The sequence below is a fragment of the Poecilia mexicana genome, unplaced genomic scaffold (assembly GCF_051168715.1).
Source record: "Poecilia mexicana isolate PSO_F unplaced genomic scaffold, ASM5116871v1 scaffold_12, whole genome shotgun sequence".
Lineage (NCBI taxonomy): Eukaryota > Metazoa > Chordata > Actinopteri > Cyprinodontiformes > Poeciliidae > Poecilia > Poecilia mexicana.
Window position 1 is genome coordinate 26,133,267 of NW_028263381.1, and position 23,499 is coordinate 26,156,765.

General features: G+C 39.1%; 2 protein-coding genes across 6 annotated transcripts in view; both read left to right on the forward strand.

Moving 5' to 3' along the window:
* Positions 1-6,483, forward strand: part of rab27b (RAB27B, member RAS oncogene family) — a 33,844-nt gene extending 27,361 nt beyond the window's left edge. For all 4 annotated transcript variants that reach the window (XM_014972907.2, XM_088011214.1, XM_014972909.2 and 1 more), the window contains 2 exons: positions 1,114-1,237; positions 2,933-6,483. In XM_014972907.2, the coding sequence (XP_014828393.2) occupies positions 1,114-1,237; positions 2,933-3,119 (311 nt within the window). In that variant the 3' untranslated portion in view covers positions 3,120-6,483. The remainder of the gene's footprint in view (positions 1-1,113; positions 1,238-2,932) is intronic.
* Positions 6,484-9,880: 3,397 nt separating this feature from the next.
* LOC148156285 (NLR family CARD domain-containing protein 3-like) lies at positions 9,881-22,939 on the forward strand. 2 transcript variants are annotated; one of them, XM_088011209.1, is made up of 10 exons: positions 9,881-9,993; positions 11,032-11,163; positions 11,317-11,436; positions 16,473-16,551; positions 16,712-16,940; positions 17,066-18,857; positions 19,345-19,518; positions 19,993-20,166; positions 21,800-21,846; positions 21,994-22,939. In XM_088011209.1, the coding sequence occupies exons 2-10, from the start codon at positions 11,075-11,077 to the stop codon at positions 22,518-22,520; spliced, it is 3,231 nt and encodes a 1,076-aa protein (XP_087867335.1). In that variant the 5' UTR covers positions 9,881-9,993; positions 11,032-11,074; the 3' UTR covers positions 22,521-22,939. The 2 variants fall into 2 exon arrangements, with proteins under 2 accessions (XP_087867335.1, XP_087867336.1); XM_088011210.1 differs by lacking the exon at positions 11,032-11,163 and having other exon boundaries at positions 9,901-9,993.
* Positions 22,940-23,499: the final 560 nt, after the last annotated feature.

Sequence of the window (23,499 nt, forward strand, 5' to 3'; positions counted from 1 at the left end):
CCTTCCTCCAGAACCATCACTGCTCACATAAACTCCATAAATATTCACATCCTTACTGGTATTTACAGTTTAATTTTCACTTATTGCATAAATACACATGAACATTTTCTACATCCTTTATATCAGGGGTCACCAACTCCAGTCCTCCAGGTCCTCCATCCTGTAACTTTTAGATCTGCTCAAACACACCTGGATCAAATAAACTTCTCGTTTCCAGCCTATTGCAGAGAGGAATGAATGCTGGTGAGGGATTCAGACATTTTGGAGCAGAGGTGAATCTAAAAGTTGGTGCCCCCTGCTTTATATAATTCAGTCTCACATGTCTTTGGGTCAGATTGTGATATTTCATGTTGTGATTTTGTTGTTATTTTACTTCTTTAAATTTATCAAACTTTTATTTTTGTATGAATCTAAATTCCTCTGTTGCTTGTAGTTCTGGGCGACGTGGCTTAAAAATAAAATCTCCAATTTTTTCAAACCAAATTAAATTTATAAATTAATTTTTTTTTTACAGAAAATATTTTTGAAAAAGTTCAGTTAGTTGACTGTAAGGACTTTTGTTTAATTCTGGGAAAATATATGTAATATTAGCAGAAAAAGAATTTTACTAAAGAAAAAATTTACAAAAATTCGTTTAATGATAAAAAAACTTTTGATTTATCAGGAAGTGAGAAAGAATAACGTCAGAAAACGCTCAACGTTCCTAATTTTAACTTTTTTAACTTTTTGTTATTTTTCACAGATATAAAATCATTACATTGTTCAGGTAACATTATGACTTTATTCTGGTTTTATTTCGACTTATTTCTGTGAATAAAAATAGGAACATCTTTGCCTGGTTTTGTATTTTGAGAATAATTCAAAATCCAAACAAACAGAAGCTGTAAAAAACGTCTGTAAACCAAGATGGCCGCCGTTGGCTCTGCAGAATCAAAACCCAAAAAGCAAATTGCTTAAAAAAATCCTGATTTTTTTTTAAAACTTCAAAAATTCGATTGATGAATCTGATTTGTCGCCAGTCGCTCGTCACTTTGCTGCTGCTACATCTGAATAAACGTCACATTTCTCTGTCCTCTGCTGCGCCGCCTGGTTGCCGTGGCAACCGAACCGCAGGCCAGCTGCAGGCCAACGCCTACTGCGAGAACCCGGACATCGTTCTGGTCGGGAACAAGGCGGACCTGGCCGACCAGCGGGAAGTTCAGGAGAAACAAGCCAAGGAGCTGGCCGACAAATACGGGCAAGTGGAGATTTACCACAAATAAAAGCATTTCACTGAGTTTTTACCACAAATAAAAACATTTCACTGAGTTTTTACCACAAATAAAAACATTTCACTGAGTTTTTACCACAAATAAAAGCATTTCACTGAGTTTTTACCAGAAATAAAAACGTTTCACTGAGTTTTTACCACAAATAAAAACATTTCACTGAGTTTTTACCACAAATAAAAACATTTCACTGAGTTTTTACCACAAATAAAAACATTTCACTGAGTTTTTACCAGAAATAAAAGCATTTCACTGAGTTTTTACCACAAATAAAAACATTTCACTGAGTTTTTACCACAAATAAAAACATTTCACTGAGTTTTTACCACAAATAAAAGCATTTCACTGAGTTTTTACCACAAATAAAAACGTTTCACTGAGTTTTTACCACAAATAAAAATGTTTCACTGAGTTTTTACCACAAATAAAAACGTTTCACTGAGTTTTTACCACAAATAAAAACATTTCACTGAGTTTTTACCACAAATAAAAACGTTTCACTGAGTTTTTACCACAAATAAAAGCGTTTCACTGAGTTTTTACCACAAATAAAAGCATTTCACTGAGTTTTTACCAGAAATAAAAACGTTTCACTGAGTTTTTACCAGAAATAAAAACGTTTCACTGAGTTTTTACCACAAATAAAAGCATTTCACTGAGTTTTTACCACAAATAAAAGCATTTCACTGAGTTTTTACCACAAATAAAAACATTTCACTGAGTTTTTACCACAAATAAAAACATTTCACTGAGTTTTTACCACAAATAAAAACATTTCACTGAGTTTTTATTATAAATAAAAACATTTCACTGAGTTTTTATTATAAATAAAAACATTTCACTGAGTTTTTATTATAAATAAAAACATTTCACTGAGTTTTTACCAGAAATAAATAGAAATAAAACCCTCTGGCTGTTCAAACTGCTTTCTGCTTCACATTCACTGACATTATCTCAGGTTTTCTTAAAGTTATCAGTTTTTTATCAGTTTTTCTCAAGTTATTCAATAAATAACCATAAACTCTGCTGGCTGATAAATGGTTCCAGGATTTATTGCAGTTAATGATAATATTGTTGTTAAATTTTAACCAGAGGTGAGCAAAGTACTCAAATTACTCGAGTTAAAAGTATTTGGTAAAAAGTAACTGATCAGATTATCAGTCATTTAATATTTAAAATTACATCAACAAATGTACCAAAATGTAAAGTTAAGTGGAGATTTTGGTATTTTAAGGACCAAAATGACAATAATTCATATAACAGAAAATAAAATCAGGTAAAATAAAATGTTTTAAATTTATTTCTTTCAATAGAAAACTGATTAAACTTTAACAGAAACTGCAGGTCTGTGTCTGGTGAAGTTTGTTTTTCTTTAATAATCAGAATATAAATTATTAATCTAATTTTATTTTACTGTTATTGATTAAATCAGTGTTTTCCACGTCAATAAATGTTTAAATCATGCACTTTAATTTGTTTTTCATGAAAGAAATATATTTTGAAATTATTACAATAAAATACAAGTTAAAGTACTAAATCTGTAAAGTTCCTTTAAATATTTATTAGCTGTTTGTGGGGCCATGAATCAGAAAAGTTTGTGAACCCCAACATTGATAGATTGATTATGAAGAATTTCCTCTCACTGGTGTTTTTGGTCCTTTCAGGATCCCGTACTTTGAGACGAGCGCAGCCACCGGAGCGGAGGTGGACAAGGCGGTGATCACGCTGCTGGACCTGGTGATGAAGAGGATGGAGCAGTGCGTGGACAAACCGCCGGCCGACCCCGCCAACGGGAACGGCGCCGCCAAGCTGGGCGAGGGAACGGCCGACCCGAAAAGATGCGCATGTTAGACCCGGAGACGCTGCTCCGTCCCCGTCCCTGTCCTCCGTCCTCCTCACGTCCCTCCGCCTCTTACTTTCCTCCCTCTCTGTCCTCAGCATGTTCCTTTCATCTTTCAGTCATTCCTGTTTGCAGCTCTGACAACAAACACACTGCAGCTCCCTCTAGTGGACACCCGAGGCATCACAGCCTCCGCCTGTCAGCCTTGAGGAGCAAATTGAACCAGAAGGGGGCGCCGTCATCGCTGTCAGACGCATAATGTGCCTCGCTGAAAACCTGCAGCCTGGGAATTAAACTCTGCAGCTTCCCGCTTCACCGTTTATCAGAACCAGAAATCCAACCTCAGTTCATGGCTTCACCGCAGGAAAAGGTCGAACTTTGGGTCAAATCTGGGCTGAAACGAGTTTAATGCCAGGCTGTGAGAATGAAGCTTCTTATCCTGGACCACACTGAGGATTAGTGGGACCAATGTGTTTTAATTATGCTCCTTTGTTTCTCTCCACTCTGCCGGACCGGTACCAACCACACATTAGAGAAGCTTTGTTTTAGACGTTTACTGAACATGTGCCAAATGTGTTTTATATTAACGGGCTTTACTGGGAGTCTGACACAAACATGGAGAGGCTCCAGCAGCGTTTCTCAACATAAAGCTGTTTGTGATGTCTTTTTGTGACCAGTTTGATTTATTTTTTTATTAATCAAAGCTATTTTAGCTAATTTATGGGAGTATTTCAGCTTCAGCCAAAACAAAGTGCCCAGAAAAAACATAATATTCAGTTTAATTTAAAAATAAATGAAAATAGAAACACAGCTTGACCTGAAATGGTAGTAAAAAATGATACAAGGTCAGCTAACCATCACTAAATGTTGAATTGCAAGTAGAAAGTGGTCCAGATTAGCTTAGCAGTTAGCTTATGTAGCTGCTAGCATGATGCTAATGTAACAACTGCAGCTCCAGATTTTAAGACAGTTTAAGTCATATTTCTTGCTTTACTTCTTGCTCTGTGAACATTTTTTCATTCTCCCTAACTTCACTAACATGATAAAAAAATCAAGCTAACCTAGCTTAGCCTACAATGTTTGCTGGTGAAAACAAAAGAAATTACAGTGGCTCTCAAAACTGTGTTCACAGTAATCATGTTTCTACAGTTAGGAGTGATATTTTTCAGTAGTTCATCAAAAACAAAAAACTAATTTTCACAGGCTGTCCACACTTTTAAGATCCACTGCAACTAAACCATCTTTTTGTTTTGATATGTTGTAATAAATATTTTGTTGTGTTATTATTGTGGACATCCACCACAAATGGACGTCCAAAATTAAACCTCTGTTAACATTTATTTACTTTTTTAAACAGCGGATACAAAAGACTCATTAGCTAATGTAGCATTGATGCTAGCCAGTTAGCTTTCATAACTGCTAGCAGGATGCTAATGTATCACCAGTAGCTCATTGTCATTTTAACTGAAAAATAAACTTCAGGCTTTGCTTTATTTTAATTTGGTTTACTTCTGACCAGAAGGCACTAGCATGCTAACGATAGGCTGACTTAGCATAGCCACCTAGCATATTTTAGCATGACATAAAAATGACCAGTATTGGCATTGTTTTGTCATCTGTACACTTTAAAGCTGCAGTTCATTTCCAGCACAAAGGAACCTGAGGTTTAAAGCGAATGAAGCTCAGTTAGCATCATTATACCTAATGTAGCTTCAGTGCTACACAGTTAGCTTCAAGGATATTTTAATGTAACATCAGTTCAAGGTTTTGCATATTTTTAAAGCAATTCTATGTATATTTTATTTTCTTTATCTGCCTCACCAACTTATCTTATTCATAGTCATGCTAGCTTAGCAGAGCCAGCTTTTTTTACGCAAACATCAGAGCTAGGAGTAAATTATTTAAACCTACATTGTTTGACTCTACATATGGTGTAAAAATTTGAATGTTTTAACTGTGGATGTCCATCACAAAGTAATAAATGCTCAGTTAGGCTGCCGTTCGTTTTTCTCTGCCATTTTTGTGTTTTTTCATGCCCGACTTTCTCCAGTACAAACTGTCCTGTAGACGCCGGGCTGTTTGGTTAGGACAGATTTTTGTGACAGTTATTTCCTAAATTCATAAAAATACTTCCAATAATAAGTTCATAGTTTAGTTAAATGGCTTTGCTGACAGTTATAAAATGTCGATGCGTTTTTAGCTAATGGTTGAATGAGTTTCCAGAGGGACAACTGACCCGGATACATTTAATTAACAACACTAACAAAGTATTTATTTACTAATGTAGCATTGTTGCTAAGCCAGTAGCCTTCATATCTGCTAGCACGATGCTAACAGGAGTGATTCAAAGTTTTCCCATTTTTCTGTCTCGGAGGAAGAAATCAGTTTTGGTGCCTAATTTGCCTCATTTGCATCAGAAAAGTTTTCATAACTTCATTATTTCTGCCACTTATGAGTTATAAATGTTCCCTGTGGATGATTAATTTGCTCCATGTTGATTTTCACCCAACAACCATGAAACTTTTTTTTGTTTAAATTACTGACACGTCCTTCTTATAAACTCATATCATTATTTTACTGCCACTGTGCTTCATTGTTGGCTTCATTACTTCACTTACTAAAAATTATTAGTTTGTTTTATTGTTTTTGGGAACAATTAGTTTTATTTAGCTGTGACTGGAAGTTTGCTAAAAAAAAAAACTTGTTGCTGCAGCAGTAACTATGGAATACCTCACATGCCAAGAATGGCTCAAATGATCTGTGTTGGAGAAATGAACAATAATCTGCATATTAATAATAAAAATACAGAATAATTTCAGTAATTCAGAAAAACACCAAATGAGCTCCAGACTAAACCAACTCTGTTAGCATCTGCTAATGTTTCAGAAAGGAGGAAAAGACGTGGAGCTTTAATTCCTTTTAATCCTCCATAAATGATTACATATATGTTGCATGACCAGTTGTGTGCTTTGTAATCATGATAATCTTTGATACGGTTAGTTTTCTGCATCGCTGGTCTTTGTTATATTTTTAAAGCTACATTTAGCTTAATGCTCTATATTTGATTTTGTTTGTTGTTTTCAACACATCTGCCATCTTGAAACCAGAACATTGTGTTGCGTTCATGTTGTGCCTGTTGAACCTTCCTGTCTGTGAGGTTTTGTCGGCTGTGAATGTCTGAATAACAGACCAGAAAGTCCTGAAGTTGGTTTTATTTTTGGAAACGCGTCTCTTCCTCTGCTGCCTGCAGTTTGAACGCGGTTGTTGCGTATCGATGCCTGTATGCTGAGCATGTTTGACACAATGAGAGCGACATGAGATGCTTTGTGTTTCTGGTGCAGAGCTGAAATAAATCGGTTGGTTTTATCCTCACAACTGTTTTGGTTTGGTTTTTATTTTGTTTTTTACAGAGATTAGTTTTAAACTAAATAGTGAAAACAGTTTTTGTGCTTCGTTTTATGAAGGAGGTAAAGTTGGACTGAAGTCTGTCAGAATCCTCTGAGACCCACAAAGGGAAGATTTTACCTCTCATGTTCTGGAGTAAAATGGATGAAGGTCCAAAGCACATAAACACTGAACACACCAGTCTCTTACTGCAGAGAACACACAGGCCTGGTTCTGGTCCAGATTCTGGTCAACTGATGGTAACACAGCTGGATCAACTGAAGGCTGTTCCCTGATGACTTCTGTTCCAGCATCAGACTGATGACTGCAGTCGGGTCGACATCCTGATCTCTGTCCTCATCAGAACATCTCAGGTTCTCATCACACTGTTATCTTACAGCTTCAGGATCCAGAACCCACCGTTCATCCATCACATCGTCTCTGTTTGGTTCTGGTTCTTCCACCGACTCTGAATCTCCTCAGAAAAGTTTCTGTCTTAATGCTTTTCACAGACTCAATGTCCTCAGAACCAGGAAGTTCTGCAGCCAGAACAGCAGAAGAGCCGATGGGTTTGGACCTTCATGATGCTGGAATAATAAAAGTTCTGACTGGATACCAACATGAATCAGCAGCATTTTAATGCTGGTGGAGAAAAGACCCAAACAGGCGACAAGAAGGTGAATCAGTGACAAACAGAGGGATGGACCACGGCTCTTCCTCCTCCTCCTCATCCTCCACTGAGTTCTGATGGGTCGGTTCAGATCGTCTCTGAAGATCCGACACCAGAACAGAGGCGGATCAGAACCAAAGCCAGCAGCTCTGCTGAAGCTCAGGAGAACTCTGAGTCCAGATGTGGACCCTGGTCTCCTCCAGAACCTCCTCTGTTCTGCTGTGGAGGAGGAACTGTGTGGCTTCGGTTCTGCAGCAGGACCTTCTCAGCTGCAGCAGAAGAAGAAAGGACTTCCTGTGTTCAGGTTGATAGAAACCTGGATCTTTTTCTAGCTTGTGGCTCTGCTTCCAGCGTAGATGTTCTCCAGGTTCTGGTCTGGATCTAGTGGACTGTAGAGCTCATCAGGTTTCCTCTCATCACTCTGAGATCTTCTTTAGATTCAACCTGAAGCTTCTTCTGACAGCTGCAGCTAATATTTAGCATGATGTTTATTATTCTAGCCTCAGTGTTTCTGCTCTTCATGTGACTCCACTGAATCCAACTCTGATGTTGTCACTTCACAAGTGATGAAGATCCATTTTTCTTTCACTTCCTGCTCATTTCTTTCCAAATGTTTTCCAGGAGGAGCTTCAATGTTCTCCAGCTCTTTAGATGATGAAGGAACTCAGACTGACTCCACCCGGCTGGAGCTCCAGGTGAGCAGAAACAAACAAACCCTAAAGTCGTCCCTGCAGACCAGCTTTAGATTTGGATCAACTGAACATCAGGCTTCAGTAACATCTCAGTTCAAGTTTGTTTTCCAGATCTGAGGTCAGAAAGTTCTGGTTTCCATCATGTCCAGTTTTTAGTTCTGCTTCTTTTTCTCCACCTGACAGACGAGATGATTAAAATGCTTCATAGAAACGATCTCAGGTCTCAGATCCTCATTGAACCTGATGTCTGTAGTTTTAGTCAGAAGCTCCCAGATGGTCCAGATGAGAAGATCTGAGCATCTGGTTTGGTTGATCCAGAAGGTTCTGGACTCATCCAGAAACCCAGAACAACTGGACTCCAGTCTCACCTTCAACAGAACATTCTGCTCTAAATCCAGACGGGACCGCTTGATGTCTCTGGACCTGAAACATGAAGTGCTGTGAAAAACTATTTGCTCCTTTACAGATTTCTGCTGTTTTGCCTTTTTGTCCTGAAATGTTTCAGGTCATCAAAGTGATTTTAATATTTGATGAAGAAAAACTGATTAAATACAATAAACTGTTTTTAAATGATGATTTTATTCATTAAAGGAAAAGATCTGAAAACCAACAAACACAAAACCAAGAAAAACACAAAGCTGGAAAAACAAGACAAGTATAGAAACAGTTAAAGTTTAAATTACTGTCAATGACAAGAATACAAAGTTTAGACTGAAGAAAGTTTAGGTAGAAAAACAAACATTAAACTTTCACCCTGTTCTACATAAATCATCATCAAATCAAAACAGCAGAAAATTTACTGGATATTTTTCTAAAACAGCTTCAAGGATTTCCAGCTAAGTTTGTAGAAAAATTCACAAAATCAAACCTGATTTTATTTGTTTAGCAAATATTTCAGAGGGAAAATCAGTTTTAACTCCTCAGTAAATTATTGTAAACTAGAAATCCGTCTAACTGAACTACAATCGTTTTAATGTTCATCCTAAATAAATCATTTTCTATTAGTTTATAGTTTGTTTCATTTCTAACAATGTTTCTTTTCACCATGGAAGGATTTTATTATAGACTTTAATAATCAATATTGTTCTGATCTCTCCTGAATCAGAACATTTTTAAGTTTCATTAGTTAAATTAAATAATCAGACTCAGTTATAATTCAGATTATTTTCTTCTGTGTTGGTTTTCTATGAGTTTCTCCAGATCAACACACAATAATTCATTTATGGAAACATTAGGCAACATTAAAACATGTAAAGTGATTTAATGTTCAGAAAAACTGATTGTGGAAAATATTGCAATAGATTTTTACATTCTAGATTTTACAATAAAATCATTACAATGTAACTTTTTGTCAAGTGATATTTTTTATTTCCTTGTTACTAAACATTAAAATGTTCCCATAATTTAGTGTTAATCTATTTTTGTCACATCTTTAATATTTGTAATTCTCCTTCCATTAAACTGTTGCTGCTCCAAACTGACCAGATCAAAATGATGTATCAGCAAATAAAGTAAATGTTAAATTAGATTCGTTGCATAAATCATTTATATAAAATAATAAAAGTTCAGGACCCGGTTCTGACCCTGGTGGTTTTCCACAGAAAACTTCTAGTAAATCTGAATTCAGGTTATTTGACATTTTGATGTCTTGAGTAACTTTTACCCCAGAATGTGAAATGCCTCCTGATTCAGGAACAAGAGATAAAAATTATATATAAATCTATATTGGAGACGGTTTCATAACTTAATATCCAGAAGTTTGCATCCATCTCCTCAGGTTTGGTCAGAATTTCCTTCAGTCTAATTTGGGTCAAATGTTCTGGTTTCCTTCCACAAGGTTCTGATGATACATTGCTGGAGTTCTGGTCCGTTCCTTCTTACAGAACCGGTGACGGACTTTACAGAAATATTTACTTTTATGACCAAATTGATAATAAAATACCCACCATCAGAAGGCCTGTTCTTCAGGACAGAGCAGCAGAAAAGCCAGCTGGACCGTGACGTCATCAGTTACGCAACATCCGTCACATTTACTTTCGTTTTGAATTCACTTGTTCGGGTGCGGCTCCGGTCCGTTTGTCGAGTCTCAGATTGTTGTTTAATTTTCTTCTTTAATTCTTCGGATCGTTTGAACAAAATGTAAGCTTGATTTGTTTATTTTTAAACTTAGTCGTCACTTTAACTTTATCCTGATTGTTTCTAATCTCTGATGTTTGTATAACAGTTTCACTTCTGATTTCGGTTCAAATATTAATATCTGCTGTTTGAAGGCTAATCTACAGGATTATTAGATTGCTGATGAATCAAACATGATGAACAGCTGATGTTTCTCTGTTTTCTTCTCCGAACTGATTCATGTTTTTATTTCCTGGTACCAAAGTCGAGTCTCCACTATTGACGTCAGCAAGTTTCCTATTGCTTCCTTTCAAAATAAAATGTTCTTAAAATGGTTTTGATTCAGTCTGATGATGAAATTGTTAATCTTTAATGGGGCGAATCATCTACTTGTAGAGATTAATAATGAACTAAAATACTTCCTGATGTTCAGGTTGAATCAGTGAATGTAAATGTTGCTCCATGTCTCCATCTAGTGGACTGATAGTAGAAGTGCAGGTTGAATCAGTGAATGTAAATGTTGCTCCATGTCTCCATCTAGTGGACTGATAGTAGAAGTGCAGGTTGAATCAGTGAATGTAAATGTTGCTCCATGTCTCCATCTAGTGGACTGATAGTAGAAGTGCAGGTTGAATCAGTGAATGTAAATGTTGCTCCATGTCTCCATCTAGTGGACTGATAGTAGAAGTGCAGGTTGAATCAGTGAATGTAAATGTTGCTCCATGTCTCCATCTAGTGGACTGATAGTAGAAGTGCAGGTTGAATCAGTGAATGTAAATGTTGCTCCATGTCTCCATCTAGTGGACTGATGTAGAAGTGCAGGTTGAATCAGTGAATGTAAATGTTGCTCCATGTCTCCATCTAGTGGACTGATAGTAGAAGTGCAGCAGCTGATGCAGCTTCCTCTGCCTCTCTGCTGTCTGACTGCATTCACCTGACACTGATATGAAGCAGAGAAGAAGAGCCAATCAGAGGAGGAGCAGCTGATCTTTTTCCAGCACTAATGATGTAAAGGATGATCAGAGTTGATGTGCAGATGAATGATGTGTGTTTCCTCTGCAGGTGAAGCTAGAAAGTGTGTGTGAGCTGATGTGAATTCAGCAGCATGGATCAGTGTGAGGACAGAGAGGAGGGAGTCCCTCCCTCTAAAACCACTCTGTGTGGGGAAGATGAGAGCCAGAGCAAAGGTCAGAGGTGAGGTCACCATCTCTAACTGTCCACAGCCCTTTTCACACAGCGTTCACTATATCAGGCCAAAACAGACGTGGTGATGAAGCTGCTGCTGCTCCTCTTTGCTGCTTCATCCAGACTGAACAGATTCAGTTTTAATCATCATGTTTCTGTCAGGATCCATCAGAGACTCAGACCAGAACCAGAACCAGAACCCAGCTGTGTGTCCTTTAAGAGCAACATGTCAAAGGATGCCATCATTGACTTTAAATCTCCTGGATCTCCACCATCAGAGAGGTGAGCTGTTTCTAACTGCTGTAACTGATCTGTTCATCAATCAAATTTTATTTGTGTAGCACATTTCAGCATCAAGGCATTTCAAAGTTCTTTACATCATAACAAACATAAAAACAGAGTCATGCAACATAGAATCAACAATCAAAGCATCACATTAAGTGTCGTCATTAAATTAGTAACTGATTATTTTCTATAAGCAACTCTAACCAGGTGGGTTTAAGTTGAGATTTAAAGGCTCTCAGTGTTTCAGCTGTTTTACAGTTTTCTGGAAGTTTGTTCCAGATTTGTGGTGCATAGATGCTGAATGCTGCTTCTCCTCGTTTGGTTCTGATTCTGGATGCAGAACCAGAACCAGAACTTGAGGGGTCTAGACGGTTGGTACAACAGCAGGAGGGACCTCATGCAGAAAAGACTGAGCAGTTTTCACACTAAAACTTGGAGTACAGAAAATTTTAGAAAAGTGCGGCGCACAAAAAAATGCAATGCATAAAGCCGCTCGTGGTCGCGCACCTTTCCTTTATAAATCCTAGTTTGCGGTAAACAGAGCAGCTGCTGGTCTGCAATGTCGCCTCCCACAAATACATCTTAATGTAAATTAGTATAAACACCTGGAAGTCTGCCACCATGTGAAGCAGTAACCATGGCAACAGCCTTGTTTGAAGAAGCATAAGTATTTATAATAATAATAATAATGACATATTTTATTTAAAAGGTGCTTTGAGGGCACATAATGTCACCTCACAAAGATAAAAATACATTTTAAAGGAAAAAAATCCAAATTAAAAAGATAAAAAGTAAAGAGCAAATGCCGTCTGAACAGCAGAGCATTCAGCCGGGATTTAAAGAGTCACTGAGTGGGATGTGGACCTTTATTCTAAATAGCAGAATCATGTGAATAAGTTGTACATTTACAGAATAAAGATGCTTTCTGTCCATAAGGCTCATTCAAAGCCGCCGGCTCCACTGAAGGATGGCTGCAGCTGGACCGGTACCGGTACCACACGGCTCCTTCTTTGGGTTTTGCTCAGAGATCCAGGATGATCATTCTGGATTAATCTAAACACTAAAACCATCATCAACATTTCCCAGCAGATCAATCTGATCTCTGATCAATCCTCCATTGTTCTCCACCTTTATGCAGCTACTGATGTACCTGTGATTACAGACACACCTTGATCACCTTAGAAACAATCAAACCTGTTGATTATTTTTAATCAGCAGGTTTGAGTTAATCTGCTGATCCAACCCTGTTTTCCTTCTTTAGTGAGAATGAAATTATCCCATAGATACAATTCATGAGCTTCGGCTCACAGACCAGTGAGTTACATCTTTATGAGACAAAACTGAAGAAAAGTACTATTTACATTAGAGTGATGTTTTCACATACTTTTATTTTCTTTATTTGTGTGTGTGTGTGTGTGTGTGTGTTAGCTTATTGTCTGAGGATGAATGTGGTTCAGTTTCATCATTTAAACAATAAAATATTCAGATCATGAAACACATCAGTTTGGTGCTTCTTGGTCTAATAACTGAACGCAGTCAGACTTCATGTATTTAGGTGAGTTTTGACACTTTGTGGTTTGATATCGTCCACAGAAAAAGTTTAAATGGCTGCTGCACATTTTCACACCAGCCAGAAAGTGTCTATATTTACACAAACCTTGATGCAAAGTAAATTTTTATCCATGCCGACTTGTGTGTAAAATATGGAACCACACATTTTTTGTGCACACACAGCTTTATGCATGAGGCCCCTGGTGACATGATGTAGAGCTGTGCATCATCTGCATAGTTATGGTAGCTGATCTTATTTCCTGTTATAACCCGAGCCAGTGGGAGCAAATAGATACTGAATAAAGGGATCCTAGGATCATGTGGATCTGGTTCAGAACCAGACGGTCTCTATCGGACCCTCTGGTTCTGAATGAAGCTCCATCAGATCCTCCTTGGATGGTCAGAGTGGAAACGACTCTTTAAACAAGGCTGGAATTTATTCAGGAGGATCAATGATCAGGAACATGTTGGAGGATCGGACCGGTTCTGATGGGAATCATTTATTTTATATTTATTTAACCAGGTGAACCCGTTGAGATCCAGATCTCATTTTCAAGAGGGACCTGGGCAGAAATCTGCAACACACAGCAACATGGTTACAGAATAAAACTAATTAATACATTTGCACACATGTAAAACAGTAGAAAACGATTTAAAAACAGTGACACTGTTCAGTAGCATCTAGTTGTCTGTTTTTAAGAAACACTTGAAATAAATCCAGAGAAACCAGTTCTGACATGTTGAGTTCAGACTGGAGCCGATTCCATCACACTGAAAGCTTCCTTCACTTTTTCAGTTCGGAAACGTGGAAAGAATGGGAATTAACAGATCTACGTAAAAGAGAGTTTAGTATGCTGGAGCCAGGCGGAGTAGAGATTTATAGATCAGGATCATCAGGGGCCTCATTCATAAAGCGCACAAAAAATGTGAGGTCCCATATTTTTTGTCGGCATGTATAAACATTTATTTTGCGTCAAGGTTTGCGTAAATATACGTACACTTTATCGCCAGCGTGAAAATGTGCGGCCGATGTTTTTCACGATTTAAATATTTTATTGCTTTGTTCCTACAGCAGTTGTAAGCAATAGAGGGATTTCTGTTAGTTTCTAGAGTGTGAAAAAACCATAGCTTTTGTCTGATCCACATTCAGAACCAACAGTTTGTAAGATGGTTTGAACTACATTAAAAGTAAATACTGAATTGTACAAGTGATGAAGAACGGCAGTAAATCACTAAATCATCTGCATAGAAATGATAAAAAGCATTTGACAGATTTTCACACAAGTTATTTATATAAATAGAGAATAAAAGTGGCCAAGAACTGAGCCCTGTGGGACACCATTTAAAATCGTACCAATAGAAGAAGTGAAACCGGCCAATTGGACTCTCTGGGTTCTGATGGACAGGTAATCAGCTGCCCACATGGTAGCTGGATGTGAGAGAGCAATGTGTGAAGAATATAAATGAAAAGTGTGATTTACTGAGTCAGATGCCTTTGATAGATCAATAAGCAGAGCAACACGAAGCTTTTTGTTTAAAGAGCCTGAATAAGATCATTAATAACCTCTAAACTAACAGGATTATGTTTTTTCCTAAAACCAGACTGGACTTTTTGTAAAACACAATTAGAATCTAAAAAAATCTTCAATTGATCTGCAACTAATCTTTCAAAACCTTTTGCTATAATACATAGTTAGAAATTGGTCTGTAGTTGTTAACCTGTGACGATTCTCCACCCTTGAATAGAGGCAAAACAAATGCTGATTTCCAGACACTAGAGATTTTATTAGAGATTAAATTTAGATTAAAATATGAGACAAAGGCTCTGCTATAAACTCTGCAGCTAATTTTAGTAAAAATCCAGATTATCTGGCCCTGCTGACTTTTTGGTGAATTTAAATCATCAAATAGAGAGCCAACAGAAATAAAATGCTTATTAAAATAATTTAAAATTGCTAATTTATCAAACACCATTTTACTTTTACTCCAAACAAAATCTGGAAAGTCCCTCAGTGGCGCCTGATCAGCAGCTGATTTCACTGTTTTACCAAAATTTCTTTGGATCATTTAAATTTTTTGGCATCTCGGCAAGGAAATAGACTGACTTTGCTTTCTTAATTAATAAGGTACATTTATTCTGTAATTTCCTAAAACAGAGCCAGCTCTCCTCAGTTTTGTTTTTCTTGCCCAAGCAGCATCTCTTTGTTTTAGCAGAGCCCCAATAGCTGAGAGGAAAACCATGAATTGTTTCATCCCTTCACCATAATTTGACATACAGCAGCATGTTCACTTATTAGTCTTAAAAACTCTTCATGGAAATACTGCCAGGCAAGGTCAACGTTATCAAAGAGAGACTCTACTCCAGTTAAAATGTAACAAGTCATGAACAAAAGCTTCATCATTTGGATGTTTTAAATCTCTTTTGGTCAAGAAACGTGGCTTAGGTTTTGGTACCTAGAGATTTGTACCTACAGGACAATGTCACTAAGGTCGTTTGATAAACTGCTATCCCTGTATGATGGTGAGACGTTTCTATTTGCTCCCACTGTGGAAACTGAACCAGAAAGAACTCAGTTATTTAAATATAGAGTTTTTATCCATTATCTAAACCAGCTGCTCTGTTCTAATGAAAACACCTTCATATCTTCATCTCTGGGTGATGATGATGATGTTCTGCTGCTTCCTGGCTCCATGTCAGACTAACAGTGGGACACATTTCCACCAGCCACTGGGAAATACCTGGTAAACCAGTCTGGTCCATCAGGACTTGGTTCCTGTGTGCATTGTGAGATCAGTTCAGCAGGAAGGAAAGCTTCATGATGTGGTTGGTGAGATCTGCTGGAACTCAACCAGGCTGAGCTGATGTGGACCATCAGAGGTTCTGCTGGTTCTTAGTGGATCAGCAGGAACATTAAATCTTTACTTGGATCATCTGGTTCACTGCTCACATCCAGATATCACTTCATGGACCTTTACCTTCTGATTGTCTCTGTGTGGACAGATATAATGTGAGCTCACTGGCTTCCAGGATCTACAGGATCCATTTTAAATCCTCTAGAACATCCAGGAGAGGATCCCACATGGACACACCCACATATCTCAGAGCTCCTCCATGTCCACATCACCTCAGATCCAGTCATCAGAACCTGATGGATGTCCCACACTGTCCTGAAGACCTGTGTGGACAGAGCCTTCACTTCCACTGTCCCCAAGCTCTGGGACTCTGTCTCCACCAGCATCAGATCTGCTGACAGTGTGGACAGTTTGAAGTCCAAGTTCAGCACCAACTTTTTAAAATGTCTACTGGTGATTCTGGTGTTACTGGACTTCATCCTTGTAGTTCATCTTCCTCTAACTTCTTTGTATTGTGTTCATGTGATGCTCTGTTTTCTGCTTTAATGTGACACTCTTAGTTATTTTATTAGTAAATATTGCTGGATGAATATTTCCTGCCTTCCTGATTGTTCCTGGTTCCTCCACAGAGTGGACCAGCAGAGCTCAGAGGTTCCCAGTGGTCCGTCTGCCCAGCAGCATCAAACACAGCTGGACTCCATATTTATGGTCTGTACATGAACAACAACTACTTTTCCATGGTTCTGTTCACAGTCGTCTCCATGCTGCACTTTGTAGACCAGAGGACTGTCAGTCTGTCCAACATCCATCTGGTGTTTGGCTCCATGATTTCAGTCTGATGTTTCCTTCATCTATTCTTCTGTTCCAGCTGCTGGAGGAAAACATTGTCACTTTTGTGAAGAACGAGCTGAAGAAGATCCACAAGGTTCTGAGTCCAGATTACCCAGAATGCTCAGAGAGTCAGAGAGAGGATGATGAGGTGTTGAGAGGTGATGATGAAGAGCAGAGGAGGAGCAGCAGAGAGGCAGTGATGAAGATCACACTGAACTTCCTGAGGAGGATGAAGCAGGAGGAGCTGGCTGACCGTCTGCAGAGCAGTAAGAGGATTTCTACAAAGATTTGACCTGATGGATAAATGACACATTTACTGATGTCTGAAGAGACGGAACCACATTTATTTAAATCATCTTCATCCCTAATTTTACATTTTGTCATAATTTAGAACATCTTGCTACAGTTTGTCAACATCAACTTAAATCTGGTCTGAAGAAGAAGTTCCAGTCTGTGTTTGAGGGGATTGCTAAAGCAGGAAGTCCAACCCTTCTGAACCAGATCTACACAGAGCTCTACATCACAGAGGGAGGGACTGGAGAGGTCAATGATGAACATGAGGTCAGACAGATTGAAACAGCATCCAGGAAACCACACAGACCAGAAACAGCAATCAGACAAGAAGACATCTTTAAAGTCCCACCTGGAAGAGATCAACCAATCAGAACAGTGATGACAAAGGGAGTGGCTGGCATTGGGAAAACAGTCTTAACACAGAAGTTCACTCTGGACTGGGCTGAAGACAAAGCCCACCAGAACATCCACTTCATATTTCCATTCACCTTCAGAGAGCTGAATGTGCTGAGAGAGAAACAGTTCAGCTTGGTGGAACTTGTTCATCACTTCTTTCCTGAAACCAAAGAAATCTGCAGCTTTGAACACTTCCAGGTTCTGTTCATCTTTGATGGCTTGGATGAGAGCAGACTTCCGCTGGACTTCCACAATAAGGAGATCCTGACTGATGCTACAGAGTCCAGCTCAGTGGATGTTCTGCTGACAAACCTCATCAGGGGGAAACTGCTTCCCTCTGCTCTCCTCTGGATAACCACACGACCTGCAGCAGCCAATCAGATCCCTCCTCAGTGTGTTGGCATGGTGACAGAGGTCAGAGGGTTCAATGACCCCCAGAAGGAGGAGTACTTCAGGAAGAGATTCAGAGATGAGCAGCAGGCCAGCAGGATCATCTCCCACATGAAGACGTCACGAAGCCTCCACATCATGTGCCACATCCCAGTCTTCTGCTGGATCACTGCTACAGTTCTGGAGGATGTGATGGAGACCAGAGAGGGAGGAGAGCTGCCCAGAACCCTGACTGAGATGTACATCCACTTCCTGGTGGTTCAGACCAAAGTGAAGAAGGTCAAGTATGATGGAGGAGCTGAAACAGATCCACACTGGAGTCCAGAGAGCAGGAAGATGATCGAGTCACTGGGAAAACTGGCTTTTGATCAGCTGCAGAAAGGAAACCTGATCTTCTATGAACCAGACCTGACAGAGTGTGGCATCAATATCAGAGCAGCCTCAGTGTACTCAGGAGTGTTCACACAGATCTTTAGAGAGGAGAGAGGGCTGTACCAGGACAAGGTGTTCTGCTTCGTCCATCTGAGTGTTCAGGAGTTTCTGGCTGCTCTTCATGTTCATCTGACCTTCATCAACTCTGGAGTCAACCTGATGGAAGAAACACAAACATCATTTATCTCTTCATTATTTAATAAACTTAAACTAAAGTCTCTCCATCAGAGAGCTGTTGACCAGGCCTTACAGAGTCCAAATGGACACCTGGACTTGTTCCTCCGTTTCCTCCTGGGACTTTCACTGCAGACCAATCAGAGACTCCTACAAGGTCTGCTGACACAGACAGGAAGTAGCTCACAGACCAATCAGGAAACAGTTCAGTACATCAAGGAGAAGATCAGTGAGAATGTGTCTGCAGAGAAAAGCATCAATCTGTTCCACTGTCTGAATGAACTGAATGATCGTTCTCTAGTGGAGGAGATCCAACAGTCTCTGAGTTCAGGAAGTCTCTCCACAGATAAACTGTCTCCTGCTCAGTGGTCAGCTCTGGGTTTCATCTTAGTGTCATCAGGAAAAGATCTGGATGTGTTTGACCTGAAGAAATACTCTGCTTCAGAGGAGGCTCTTCTGAGGCTGCTGCCAGTGGTTAAAGCCTCCAACAAAGCTCTGTAAGGACACACATTGGTACTGCAAGAAATGTATTAATAATGAGGTAATTATTGAGTCATGCTTCATCAGTTTGTTTACCGATGAAGCAGTTTGTTTCATCAGTGATATTATGCTAACATGCTAGCATCATCTGCTAGCATGTTAGCCGCAGCAGATGATGAATAAAAGAGAGACCAGCTCTCTTAGGTGACTATTCCTAATGCTACATGTTCTAGCAGCAGAAATACTTTTTTCTGTTGAAGCTGAACTGGATTAATGAAGTTCATTATAGAAATTAATGTTTCTCTTGCCAGCCTCTTTGCTGGCTGCTGTATTGCAGTTTTTTAAGGCTGGAGGCCAAATATAGAATAAACCAGTTCACAATACATGTATCATAAAGATGTGGAAAATGACTTTTTCCAATCTGTGCAAAAAGAACATTGTTGTCTGGAACAAAAAGCATAAATTTTGAAGAATTATTTAACATTTTCCTCTCTGTCTCCTCAGACTGAGTGGCTGTAACCTCTCAGAGAGAAGCTGTGAAGCTCTGTCCTCAGTTCTCAGCTCCCAGTCCTCCAGTCTCAGAGAACTGGACCTGAGTAACAACAACCTGCAGGATTCAGGAGTGAAGCTTCTCTCTGCTGGACTGAAGAGTCCAAACTGCAACCTGGAGACTCTCAGGTAAAATGTGACCAATCCTGGTGAAACCAGATTTCTGTTGTTTACCTGCTTTTAGAGATGATGTAATTATTATTTGTTATAATAATTGATGTCTGACTGTGACATGGTTAACCTGCTAAATCTCAACACATAATAATGGATAATTTTCATTTCCTCCAGGCTGAAAGAACCTAAAAGATGGTTATTAAGAAAAGTGGAGGTCAGGCTTCCACTGATAGTGTAACTCTGGATTATTGACAGAACAAAGGAGATTATTGCAGATCTTTCCAACCAGCAGTTGTCAGACTTTCTCAACCATCGTGTGGGAAATGTTGATTTTTATTATCTACAAAGGGAAATACAGTTTTATTAATATTTTGTTTTTAACAGGTTAAGCTCCAGTTTCTTGACTTTTTTCCTCTCCTATAAATGTCCAGTTCAGACCTTGGGCTCTACCTCAATGTTCTCATCATGTGATGAATTGTGTGTCTGCAGCTTATCAGGCTGTTTGGTCTCAGAGGAAGGCTGTGCTTCTCTGGCCTCAGCTCTGACCTTTAACCCCTCCCATCTGAAAGAGTTGGACCTGAGCTACAATCGTCCAGGAGACTCAGGAGTGAAGCTGCTGTCGGCTGGACTGAAGGATCCAGACTGGAGACTGGAAGCTCTCAGGTATGGAGGAACCTGCTGCAGGAGCAGAGAAGGTCTGATAGAGGAGGAAGAGGAGAAACGTCTTTAGTCTGATGGGAAACATTTAGTTTGAAGAGAAATATTTAGTTTGATCGTTAAATATTTAGACGCCTCATCTGGAGGCAGAGATCATTACCCAGTTTTCTGGAATATTCTCCTGACTAAGAACGGCTCACAAGGTCTAGGTTTAGGCTTTTTATTGATCTGTAATCTGATCATGTTTTCATGAGCTGTAAGCAACAAATCATCATCATTAACAAATCAAAGCTTTAAATCAGTTTGTGGGGAATTAATCTGTATGATGTGTTTAACTTGTGAGCTGAGTTACTGAAATACTTTCCATAAATATTCTAATTTATTGAAATGACTGTAGTTAAGGACGGCTAGAGTGATGCAGGTCATCCTGAGATTCTGATGTATAGAATCACAAATCTAGATCTAAACTGTCAGAGAGAAAACACAATAAAACATGATTTATCTGCAGCATTGTTCATTAAATGGCTCATTACTGATGCATTAAAATTAAATATGATACAAACACTTAATGATGTTGTATTAGCCATTAGGTAACACATTCAGAAAGTACTTTTACTTTTAGTACTTTAAGTATTTTAAAAGCCAGAACTTTCTGACTTTTACTGAAGTAAAAATGTTAATGTGGTTCTTTTACTAGAGAACATTTTAGTCTATTTGTACTTTTACTTCAGTACATAGTTTGAGTTCTTTCTCCAGCTCTGGTGAACAGCCAGTAGGTGGCGCTAGAGGCAGCAGGAGGCAGCCTGGAGAAAAGGCTGTTCCTCCCTGATCTGTTTCCAGCAGTCAGAGTGTAGAAGTTGAGAGCTGGAGAAGTTTCCTCCTGTTGCTGCAGCAGCAGAGATGTTCTGCTTCATGGACTGAATCAGGTTGGACAGAGGAGAGATCTTTACTGAGCTGCTGGATTCAGGAAGCTTCTTCTTCTTCTTGGTCTGATTGTAGATGTGTGCAGCGCCACCTGGTGGTGCTGGTTGGTAGAGGAAGTGCTGAAAGGTTGGAGGTGTTTGTCAGAGGTGTGTGATGATGGAAGCCTCTCCCTGGTTTGTGAGTCTGAGCTCAGAGATCAAATGTTTGGTTCTTGTTGAACTCTTTGTTGAATGTGATGCAGCTTCTCCTTTTTAATGTTTGTATTTCTGGATATTCCAGTGAGGCCACAGCAGGTTTTCAGCAGCAGGTTGTTTAGTGTTTCATTCCTTCATCTGTGTGTGGGAGTGTGGATGGAGCAGGTATCCAGGTGTTGATCAGAGTTTAGATTGATTGGATTTTAATGCTGATTATTAAATCAGGTTGAGCTTCCAGAAATGTTTCCTTAGTTTCCTGATGTCCTTTTAGGCTTCAGTGAGTTTCTTCAGGTTGTTACTGAGGGATTTCCTTTCTCCTCTCTGTTGGAGCTTTTCCTGTGTTTGGAGAAATGAGTTGTGCTGCAGCAGCACCAACTGTCCTTCCTACATCCACTGCAGTTTGCAATCCAGATGTTGGACTGTTCCTGTCTCAGTGGAGGACAATGTGTGTCTGAGAGACATGTAATGTCCATGTTTGCTGCTGAAAGAGACTGATGGTCTGACCCCCCTCCTCCTTTCAGGGTGGAGCCTGCTGGAGGCCCATTCTTGACACCAGGTCTGAGGAAGTGTAAGTGTGTTTTTCATCTGATTCATGACAACAAAGCAGCTCACATTCAACCATCTTCAAACTGTCACATCACTCATTCAGGATCATCATCAAAGATCAATAAATGATCAATAACTGCAGCTGGATTGTGTTTGTTCTCTCCATCAGATTCCTGTCAACTCACCATCGACACAAACACAGTGAACAGAGAGATCAAACTGTCTGAAGACAACAGGAAGGTGGCTTATGAGGAGGAACTTCAGTCATATCCTGATGATCCAGACAGATTTGATCTTCCTCAGCTGCTGTGTAGAACTGGTCTGACTGGTCGCTGTTACTGGGAGGTCGAGTGGAGAGGAGATGTTGATATATCAGTGAGTTACAGAAGAATCAGGAGGAAAGGAGACAGTAGAGACTGTTGGTTTGGAGGAAATGATCATTCCTGGAGTCTGAGCTGCTCTGATGATGATGGTTACTCTGTCTGTCACAACACGATAGAAACTCGTCTCTCCTCCTCCTCCGTCTCTAACAGAGTATCAGTGTATGTGGACTGTCCTGCTGGCATTCTGTCCTTCTACAGAGTCTCCTCTGACTCACTGATCCACCTCCACACCTTCAACACCACATTCACTGAACCTCTGATTCCTGGATTTGGAGTCTGGTTAAGTTCTGGTTCTTCAGTGTTTCTTTGCTGATTTGAGTCTAAAGATTTTCCTCCTGTCAGAGAAACTCTCACTGTTGAACAGATACTTCATCTCTACAATCTATTTCTTGGTGAAAATTTCTTCTTCCAATCCTTTAAAGATGGAAGCTGGGATTATTCCAGGATTATTCCAGGATTATTCCAGGATTATTCCAGGATCCTCATGTTTTCCTGTTTGTTTCCAGTCAAAGCTTCACACTGAATATCAAGATGTTGTTTCTCTTATTTTTTCCTCTCATTCATCAGATTTCATTGAAATGTTGATCAGTTTTTCTCTCTGAACATTTTCTGTTTCTGTCGGCTCCTATTTTTCTAAACTCGTCAGATTTGAATATTAAATCTTCCTTTTGTTTATTTGCTGCAGTTTTTCTTCATGTTTTAGAGAAATAAAAACATTTTTCTTCTTCTGCATTTGGTTCATTTGCTGCTCATTCTGTTCTTTTCCTGTTCAAATTTAAATATTTGCATTAAAAATATTTTCATCAACTCTGCCTTTCAGAAAGTCCTAGTTAAAGTAAAACATTCCCATCCCATGAAGGTCAGAGGTCAATGCTTTGAAGCATAAAGTGATAAAATCTTAATATTTCCTGTTTCATTCAGAACTTCTACCTGAAGCTCAGAACCTGCAGAACATTTTTCTCTCTGGAGAAAAAATCCAGGAACTGGAAGATCAGAGCAGAATGAAAACTGGAGATCAGTGATGGACAGAAAAGCTCTGATCGCTGCATCTCTGACATATTTTACATTTGATAACAACAGTAAACCTATTTTAGCTGAGAATAAACCAACATGGATTTGACCCGCCACAGCCCAACGTGGGCCACACCTGATTCAACCCAAACCAGAAAATAAAGGATTTAACTGGAAATCCCAAAACTCAGTAAAATCAGCAGCTGGTTTTTGCACAACAAAAAAATCATCTTTTATCTTTGTCACATGATCAAACACCAGATGACCGACCCGCTAAACTC